This window comes from Brachyhypopomus gauderio, unplaced genomic scaffold (genome assembly GCF_052324685.1).
Source record: "Brachyhypopomus gauderio isolate BG-103 unplaced genomic scaffold, BGAUD_0.2 sc54, whole genome shotgun sequence".
NCBI lineage: Eukaryota > Metazoa > Chordata > Actinopteri > Gymnotiformes > Hypopomidae > Brachyhypopomus > Brachyhypopomus gauderio.
The window spans coordinates 407,554-418,364 of record NW_027506878.1 but is presented as its reverse complement, the minus strand read 5'-3'; the positions used below and the strand labels follow the sequence as shown (position 1 = coordinate 418,364).

At 41.7% G+C, this 10,811-nt stretch overlaps 1 protein-coding gene across 1 annotated transcript; it reads left to right on the top strand.

Annotated features, from left to right (window-relative positions):
• Window positions 1–1,425: 1,425 nt before the first annotated feature.
• Window positions 1,426–3,750, top strand: LOC143488707 (insulin-like). Its single transcript, XM_076987556.1, has 3 exons — window positions 1,426–1,728; window positions 1,947–2,104; window positions 3,697–3,750. The coding sequence occupies exons 1-3, from the start codon at window positions 1,551–1,553 to the stop codon at window positions 3,748–3,750; spliced, it is 390 nt and encodes a 129-aa protein (XP_076843671.1). The 5' UTR covers window positions 1,426–1,550.
• Window positions 3,751–10,811: the final 7,061 nt, after the last annotated feature.

The window sequence follows — 10,811 nt, the reverse complement described above, 5'->3', positions numbered from 1 at the left end:
AAGTGGACCAGACAGAAATGCATTCTATTTTCGTAAATTATGTGTTTTATTTATATATTGTGTGGTGCTTTATGTGGCCTTTGTCTGTGAAAAGTGCTATATAAATAAATTTTACTTACTTACTATATGAGAGTGGCTGGTGTGTCAGTGGAGGACACTCAGGACAGGGCCAGATGGAGGAGTTTGATCTGCTGTGGCGAAAGAAGAAGAAGAAGAATCAGAAGAGAACAAGTGATTTGCTGGTCTACATTTGTAAGAGTTAGGTTGATATTAGTTAGTCATTGTGGCTCATGCTTTTACAGTCTACCGTGTTTGTGTTGTGTGACACTTCAGGTTATACCGCCCCTGACCACCAGAGGTCAGCCTCACTGGAATTCTGTGCACCTTCGTCTTGTTTGTCACCCTGTTCTTTACACCTGTCCTTTATCATTACTCTTAGCTCAGTCTTGTGAATTCTTGTTAACACCTTGTAGATTGAAGTTGTAAGTAGTTATTATCAGAATTTATGACAACCCACCTATTCCTGGCTTCACTCTCTGTCAGCTTTCTTACATGCTCTGATAGTGTGAGTTTACAACCATTCACACTAATAGCTTTGGTCAATGACCATTCACACATGCAGGAATCACAATGACACACTCAGCATCTGTAACCTCACACATAAATGGGAGTGTTTAGGAGTGAAGGACGTTTACAGATTACTGCCACCATCTGTCACCTACTGTTGCCCTCAGCATCACACACTGTGCAAATCAGCGTCTTTTAACACAGTGCTTTATATTCTCGCCTGATCTGCAGTCAGAATAATACAGGTTAAGTTCTCGGATAAATGAAGACTGCTCTGAAGTCTTGAGTAACTCCAGGTGGAAAAGTGAATTAGCTTGGACAAACACCCAGCGTGTCTAATGTGGCGTGCGTGATCAGACAGCCACTTAGCAGCAGCGGAGCACCCCCAGTTTTTCCGCTGAGACGGGCAAACGGCGCTTAGCTGTGGAAGTATAAAGGTGCAGGAGGACCTCCACTTGTCTCCAAGCTTCTCTCCTCTCAGAGATTCTCACCACCTCTTCACGACTCCTCTGTCTACTAGCGCAGGTAAGACAGTGCCTCGCATCTCCACACAGTTCCTGTCCACAGGTAAGAGAAATGCAAACCACCATAGTCCATCCAGCACCTGTTCTAGACTGTAGTTGAGCTGTAGGTGAACTGTAGATCGTTTACCTGTGTTTTAAACTGTGTTTCAAACTTCTACATTGGTTTTATTCTGAAATTGTTTGGCAACCATGTCCAAATATCAATCAATTTCCACAATGCTCTCAAAAGAATGAAATGTATCTCTTATAATAGATTAGTTCCAGTAATAAAATATACACAATGAACAATGATAAAAAGAATCATTTTTACAGAGAAAAACATTCTCTTACCCCCATGGTGTGGTCTAATCTCATGGTGTTCCCTCCCTCCAACCCCTCCACCCCTCTATCCCCCTCCACCCTTCAAACCCTCCATCCCCTTCCACCCTTCTATGCCCCTCCTCCCCTCTGGCTCAGATCATGGCCCCGTGGATCCAGGCTGGTGCTCTCCTTCTTCTGCTGGTGTTGTCCACAGCAGAAGCCAACCCTGAGGACCCCCGACACCTGTGCGGATCTCACCTGGTCGACGCCCTCTATCTAGTCTGTGACCCACGTTACTACTTTTACAAGCCCAAGAGAGAAGTGGACCCACTGCTGGGTAAGGAACATGCAGAAACTATATCAAATTATTGGATGCAAGAATGTTCAGAAGAGAAATAAGTACATATGCACATCTGTCATGATACATTAGAGATTTTCCTTAGTTTTGTATTGATACAGTTAAAAATACAGCAAATGAACTCACAGCCATTTGTGGAAGAGACAGAAAATACGGATTTGACTGCTTCATCTCTGAAGTGTCATGACGTCCTGCAGGTTTCCTCCCCTCCAAGGCTGGACAGGAGGGCGAGATGGCCGAGTTCCCGTATAAAGAGCACGTGGAGCTGGTGAAGAGGGACATCGTGGAGCAGTGCTGCCACAATCCCTGCAGCCTCTTGGACCTGGAGAAATACTGCAACAGGGGCGTTGCCAGGGTATGTAAAGATCCCGGGGCTCAGCCCAATTAATTATATATATTTATATTAGTGCTGTCAATTCCAGGTGCTGCGATTAAAAGTCCTCACCGGGATTTTGCTCAAGCTTGCTAGTTTTTCTAATTAGCAATCCAGGTAAAATTTGTGGAATCAACACAATCCAGGAAGCCTGAGCAAAATCCTGGTGAGGACTTTTAATCGCGGCACCTGGAATTGACAGCACTAATATATATATATTACAATACGTACCCTGATATATAATTTTTAACACTATAATATGGAGTTGTATTTTTTTATTCAACAGATTTAAAATTCAACAAAGGGTGCACAAATTCTGCAGAATGACTGTTGGTGACCTAAAGATAGTGAGCTTTTACTAAAGGACATGGACCAAGTATATTCCATCAGTAAATCCTTTCCTCAATAAAGTATGAAAAACAGTATGTCAACAATGGATTTCATGCAACTGTGTAATAATGTAAACAATTCACTTGTTTCTAAATTGTTAATTTACCTTTTATGACACACTGAAACAAATGATTGAAAGAAATATTAATAATTATTAGTGCTAAGGGGTCTACACAATTAATACTCTTTAAGAGTTACTTATTATCTATCCTGTATGTTTTTGCACAGCCTTTCTTCTCCTAATCTGTTCTTTTTTTAAGATCAGTCCAGTTCATTTCAGGTCTCTCCACATTTCATATTTCCTCTCTCTCCACCCTCTCTTCTACCCTGTTAAATAGTATTTTAAGCATGCTTAAAATAAAGCTGGAAACTGTAACGTTGCATACGCAACGGAGCGAGGAGACGGACACAAACGCTGAGATGAGCGAGATTTATTCATGGGAATACCAAACTCGGAGTCGTATATACAGGCAGGGGTCATAACGTGCAGGCTATCCAGACATGAAACGTAAACAGGCATGATCACAGACAAGGGAAACAACGAGGCAGGCTAACAACGGAAGGGCAGGCAAAACACACAGAGGACGGGTAAACCAAAACGCAAACAACACGGCAGAACTCACGGCAAACAGGAACAGACCAACAGCATGAACAAACTGGAATGACAAAACCACGGATACCAGACTGGGGAATGACGGGACTTAAATACAATGACATTAAACGAGGGGCAGGTGACGGTAATAACAAGGGGCGTGGTAATAAACAAGGAATCACGAAGACAAACGAGCGGGGCGGGAGAAACAGGCAGGAAACATAGACACAAGGGAACCCGGAGTGACAGCCAAGGGAGGGGGCGAGGCCATACGTGACAGAAACAATATTTTAAATACAAAAGACTGTGCTAAAACAAACTACATCTGGCATTATTTTGCTAGTCTTCATAATAAAAACACGTGTATTTTATTAATAATGTGTTTATTAGGCATTGTTTTCCATACCGCTTGTATTGTCTTCTCCCATCTCCTCTCCAGTTCTACTCTGTTCTCCTCTCTTGTTCTCTCCTCTGTCCTCTATAGTCCTCTGCTCTCCTCTCCTGTTGTCTGTTCTTCTCTCCTGTTGTCTGCTCTCCTCTCCTGTTGTCTGTGTTGTTCTCATCTCCTCTCCTGTTCTCTCCTCTCCGTCAGCTACCTGCAACCTCTCCTGAAAGGCGGAACCTTATGCTTGAAGCGGCACTATGATTGGCGTTAAGAGCACCACACCACCAGCTACGCCTCCGTTGATCGCACCACCAGCTACGCCTCCCTCGACTGTGCCCCCTGCAATCACCACCATCAGCCCAGAGCTGCCGTGCAAACAGAATTGGTTGGATTTGATTGTTTGTCCTTTTTTTCATAGAAAATAAAATGTTTGTAAATGAATAAAAAGGTCTACATTTAGTCTTTTTACTTTTATTTTGTTTTGTGTTAAATATCTTATTTGTCGTTCAGCATATAGCTTATATGTTTATATGGGAAAGCCCAAAACATGGCACTGTTCATTGTCATGGTAGGGCGGGCCCCCTACTGGTAGCCTCTGTCCACAGCGGCAGTTGTTGTTGTGTTGTGTTAGTCAGACCCTCCAGAATTTCGCGATGTTGCGATTGTTGCAAACCCCGCGAATTCAGGGCGGTGTTGCAACTTCAGCCAATCACCGCAACTTTCCCGCAAATTTGACCAATCACTGATGTCGTCTTTATGTGACGTCGACAAACTCCCGCCTTACTTCCGTGTATACGTTCAAGAGGAGCAGACTGAAAGCATCATGAGCGAGGCGAACATTTCATATTTGCCGACGAAAATAACGGCAAAAGATCGTGAAAAGCAGTATCCCGGTACACTACATGAAAGCGGGGTAAACTGTTTTTTTTTTTGTTTTCAGTGTTTTATTGTTTCACAACAATGGGTTCATACATGTATTTCCAACAAGTTTAACATTTCTAGTACCAGCCCATCCACTCCAAGTGATTTTTCATAGTCTTTTAAGAGACGGAAAGTCCATTTCTGCCACCGTGCATCTGTCCCAACACCTGTGTTTCAGGGGGCGGGGCATACAAAAACTTGAGAGGGATCATTCCTGCCCAAACTATTTCATACCACATAGAGTAAGAGAAATAAAATCATTGCTTGAAGTGTTAAAACCAGGGGTAAAAGAATAAGGATGAGAAGCATAATACCCTTAGGGAGATCCAAATAAATAAATAAATAAATGGACAATAAATACATGTGTAAATAAATAGGTAAATAGATCATTAAAATGGACTCCTAAATAGAGGAAACCATACAACATTTACTCCCTATTGCAATGTAATCACAAAAAAAGCAAAAACACACCGCAAGTTGCATCGCAATTTTTTTGAAAAACATCAAACATTTTAGCCCGCAACAATCACTAAAATTCCACGAAATCCTGGTGGGACTGGTTAGTCCCTCAGGGGGGCGGGTCCTATGATCCACTTCAACTTAGGGTCGTTTGTTTATCTATATATGTCTTGTCCCTGTACCAGTTGACTGCTGGTCATTATATCCTTAATTTGGATCGTGTCACGGGTTTTTGGTTTGCACTTTTTTTCATTAAACCCTTCTTTTTCCCTGAGACTTGGCGTGATCGCCTCCATTTTATTTCGCACTCCCTGCCCGTCACAGAATGACCAGCCACCCTTAGGAACCCGCCAGTCTCCTTTACTTTTTCCTTCGTTCATGGTAATGTCTCGTGGTAAGTGTTTGTCTGCATGTGTAAATATGTTGTTTGTGTCATTAGAGAGTGAGCTGGGTTGGTCTCTGCTCGTCACAACGCGTTTAAATGTTTTTGTCTTGTGCACTTTATATAACACGGCTAGGGATGCATAAATACCATTTTTTCCAACAGAGTACGAGTACAAGTATGTGTATTTTTGTACTTGCCGATACTGATACCAATACTTACATAGAATTAAGCAGTCAGGAGCATTATGTAATAATTTAGTTATTAATGTAAAATAGTGCAATGACATCAATACAAAACCAACATAAAACAGTGCATGGCCTATAATTTATTTGAACATTAACATTTTTACCTACACAATCACTAATCACCGTGTCAACACAAAACTAATTTTTCAGTATTTTTACATTTTCGCGGGACCCTCGCGGAGCATCGGAGCCACCGCGATGACATCATTTTCGGCGCGCAGACCCTTGCGCCGGTCGCTCAGGGATGACGTCACACAGCGCCGTGCGCAGTGCCTTACTGCCTGTACATTTAAAATGTAATGGTCCAATTGTACACAAAGAAGTCAAAATTATATATACGGTAAACTAATTGCATTTGATCGGTCACTCAGGCGACAAGACGTTGGTCAGTCTTCTCACTGAAAAGACGAATTATTTACAAAACGAAAGTAACGGTAGCGCGCGGCGCAAATCCGATTGTAATGCGAGTAAAAGTCGCGTCGTTCATATTCAAACTACTCTTACAAGTACATTTTTGTCCCAAAAAATGTAACACGTTCCTACCCACCTCTAGTTGTCATCACTAATTGTGAAATAATTCCAGATCGCCAACATGTTGAGTTGTCTGCTCATTAGCATAACGTGGTTTTCGTCCACTGGAAACAAGGTATCGGATGTTGGTATCGGAGCCTCGTTTGTGATTACGAGTACGGGTACATGGACATGGTATCGGGCAAATACCGATACCAGTATCGGTATTCATGCATCTCTAAACACGACAATGACTAGAGTCCCTTACCACTGTAATCCTCCTCTCTAATGAGACTGCGCGTCCCTCGCTTCATGCTCGTCCGTCGATAGTGTTTATTTCTATGTGTATGTTAAATGTGACGACAGGACTGGAGCAAGCGAGAGTTTGCCTGCGCATAAATGTTTTTTTGTTGTTTGTATGTGGACGTGTGGACTGGAGTGCGCTGCTCGCGTGCATTTGATGTGTATTTGTGTGTAAATGTGACATGAGCCAGTGTGGTGTGTCACGGTACGTGGAGCTAGCACGTGAAGGGGTCCCGTCCGTTGTTGTTTGCACTGTCTCATGCGTGTTCGTTTTGTTCTAGCATGTTGCGTGACTTGTTTTGTGTAATTCCACACATGCTCCTCCCCCTTGAATGTGTGTTGGGGGTTGACCAGTGGTGGTCCCGTGCCACGGAGTGTGGCACGCAGGGCGCAACTCCTGAGGGAGGCCCTGACTAGGAACAGGGGGGGGGGGTTCTCCTGAGCCAGTGGGTGCCCCTTCCTCTCACTGTATGGGGGGCCTGCCTTGGAGCCCCCAAAATAGAGAGGAGAACTGGGGTGTGCTGCGAGGAGGCAGGAAGCCCCCTGCTGAGACAGAGACCCCCCCCTCCCCATGGTAGGGGGATCAGGGTAAGTGCGCATATGTCTTTTGTGTTGGAGTTTGGGGGTGTGTGTGTGTGTGTTATGTGCAGGTGCTTCTCCATGGCGGTGGATAGCGGCACTCCTGGACCTTGTGGGATCTCTCAAGTAGGCAGGAACCCTCTTATGTGATGGGGTGACCGGAGCCTGGTCTTAAAGAGCCCCCCCTGGAGGGTGAGGGCTCCCCGGATGTGTGGGGACCTGAGGGCTCCGGTCTGAAGAGCTCCTGCTGAAGACAGAGGTCCCCCCTCATGCTCGGTGTGACCAGGAGGTCTTGGGGTGTAGCCGGCCAGCGTAGGGAAGGAGTGTTTCCCCCCTGGAACCTCCGGTAGGGTGGAGGAGTCCACCCTGGTACAAACTTCCCCGTGAGGGGCGGTCTCCCTGGCCAGTTAGGGTTGCCCACACTGTAAAAAAGTCGTAAAAAAACTGTAACATGTCCGGCAGCAAAAGTTGCCAAACAGTTACCGTAAAATTACAGTAAAATACCACACATAATTCAACAACGAATTACTGTAAAATTACAGATTTTCCCTGTATTTATTCTTTGTAATTTCACAGCCAAATTTGAGTAAAATTACAAATTTTCGTTGTAAGAAAACACAGCTAGAATGTTAAAATAACAGCATAATTAGGTTACTTCATGGTATTATTTAAACAATCTACAAATGAACTTGTCAAAGTACAGAGGTAATCTGTGAATATATGTTCATATCCTATAAACTTACAGTGGATAACTGTTAAATGTTGGTTGATCAACCCACAAACTCTTACAATGTACTGTTTATCAATGAGATTTCAACATTAAAATAATTGGATTCTGCTTTTTAAATACACAAAAATAATGTAAAATTATATATTTTTAACCCTATATAAAAGTAGTTTCAAAAGTTATGTGTTTAACATCCAATGATTTAATAAATATGCTACTCTTTCCTATTAATTTATGGTGCTTGGGATGTATATTAACATCTTAATTTTCTGTTAAAACTACCAATATTACAATACAATTCTGTAAACATAAATATTTTTGTGGTTATTTTGGTCTTTAAATTCCAGCTTACATTAACATTTTACAGTTACATTTTATTTCAGCAGATAAAAGAATGGTGTACTTACATAAATTAACAAACAACATTTAAAACAATGTAAAAACATTAACCAAACCAATAAAAGCAATAATAAAAGCTCAGCCATAATACATACTTTCAATCTCTTTATTTTGACAGTTCAACTTCAACAATCATGACAACTGAACTGACTTTAAAAAAAATATAAAAAACACAAAAAGATGGTTACTATGGATTTTTACAATGTTCTCGAAGTTGAAAAGATTTATATTAAATGGGATTTTAAAATATAAACAATATTGTGAACTAACAGCACTAGTTATCCTATATCATTCTCAGTTTATTGTGTAGTATGGACTGTAGCAGCATGTGCCAATTAAAAGATTCAGATCAGGATTGCTTAGGATAAATGTTTCTTTGTTTCATTTACACACCCAGTAGAAAATCAACAACTTGAAAAATGTATCTACACTGAATATGCTTCTACATCGAGAACTTTTAATTGGCTAATACAAAGCACAGGGGCCAATCACAGAATCTAATACTGCAATAATTGTTACAGATAAAAGGGCTTACACACAGTTGTTTAAGGCATTTTCAACAGTAACAGTAAGATGGTATGGGTGCTGTATGAAACGATCACATCAAATATCTCATAGAACAACATCACTTCATTATCACTGTGCACTTGTTGTGTTCAGTCCCAGTTCACTCACTGTTAGCTGTCACTACATAACAGGTCATCATTAACTTTATCCAAAAAGATGCCGTATTAGGCCACATCCAGAAGGAAGAAAATTGATGTTCTTGATTCTGCATCCTGCTTCAAGCCTCGCGTGTTATAAATTCATGACCATTATGCTCTTGCATGGCACACAGGGTGCAGACGCGTGTCTGGTCAGTAGTACAGAAGACCTCCAGAGGTCTGTGGTGCAGCTGACAGAGTCTCAGCTCCAGGTCTCCAGTCACCTCCACCAGCGTGTGTGTCTGCAGCGCTGCTACTGTGTAGTGCTGCATTACGTGAGTCTCACAATAAGATGCGGTGCAGGTCAGACACGACTTCACCGTTTTCAGCTTCCTCCCGGTGCAGAAATCACACCACGTCTCCAGGTCCACCGTACTTTAGAAGACGAGGACCAGGAGTTAACAGGACACTCTGGAATTTCTGAAAAATCTCAGTCAGAGTAAGAGCTTGTTCAAATAATGATTTCATCTAAATTGGACCCTGCCAGGGCTGGACAGGGACAAAGAATTGGCCCTGGCATTTTTGGTTTAGACTGGCACCTCATAATTAGCAGAGCACAACCAACTTGTAATTTATATATGTGGGGTACGACGTGGGAAAAAAATTACTGGTTAAAGTCATTGGATTCAATCTTAGCATTATTATATCACAATCACAAATAATAAAAATATTCTTACCGTGTCAATAGCCAACAGACTGAATACCAAATATATATTTAATCATGGCAACTTAAAAAACTAGTAAGTAACAGAAATGAAAAATAACTACAACCAAATATATTTTCACACTTATATTGCTGAAAATTTTATTGCAAAAATATATGAAAATGATAAATATTTTTTATATGAAAAATATTGCGAACAGTCAACAAACTTTTTTGTTTGCAAATTTGGTTTGCAAAACAGGGGGCAGTTTTTGCAAGAGGCACAGCTTTTGTTTCCATCAGGTCCTTCCTCCACAGTCCTGGATGCATATTCTTCCAGTGGTGATTGTTTGAGCCTTTCTCACTGGCTTGCCAAACTTTTCAGTTCTGACTGCAGGTTGTCAACTGTTGCTGAACTGTCGAATTTAATCAGCCACCTGCTGAGATCTTGGAGTGCAGAATCGGGAAGAGAACTTGTTTTGATTTGTGGAAAGTTTTTAGGATCCAGAAATGCTAAGTCTGCATATAAGGCTGCCGTGTGCCAGGAATCTTGTCTGAATGGCCTTAATAACTGTGTCCATTATTTTGTTGTGGACTTTTACCTCATAGGTTTCCAATGCATTGCTGGATGTCTCATCCTGGGACATCTCTCCTGGCATGGATTTTTTCTTTTTTTAAATTTTCTTTCTTTTATTATACACTTATAGCGCATGTAGCGCACATAGAACAAGCAACACACATGGCAATGTGTAGACTTTAAACAATGACGAGCACAAGACACTGCGTGAACGCACATTAAGTAGACAAACAAAATATACTTATATGTAAGTATATATTTTATATATTATTATATAATTATTGGATCACATGCTGACAAGTGTGAAGTGCAGCCAACAAACTGCACTAAAGTCAATCAGGATCACATGACTACCAAAGCAACAAAAATTGCAACTTTCAACGTGCGTGGCCTCAACGACCAACACAAGCAAGCACAGCTCATCCAAGATCTAAAGAGCTACCAAGTCGACATATGCTGCATACAAGAGACAAAGACCGGACAAATGGACGAGAATAGAGACGGGTACAGACTAATTACTCTACCCAGCGAACAACGCCATTACGGTCTAGGCTTCGTAGTGAGCAAAAAATGGACATCCAGACTGATCACATTTAAATTAGTGAGTGATAGAATCGCCGTTGCAACTTTCCGTCTAACCAAACGAACGCGTCTAAAAATCATCAACGTGTACGCGCCAACACAAGAAAGAACAAAGACAGAGAAAGGACAGAAAGAACGAGATCAGCTTTATGATCAACTAAATCAGATCATAGCTGAAACAAACAGAGTCAACCCTCGTTCTAGTGGGTGATTTTAATGCAAAAATTGATGTGAACATACCAAACACTACCAAACACATGTATCGGGCGATTCGGGCGCGGTAGACAC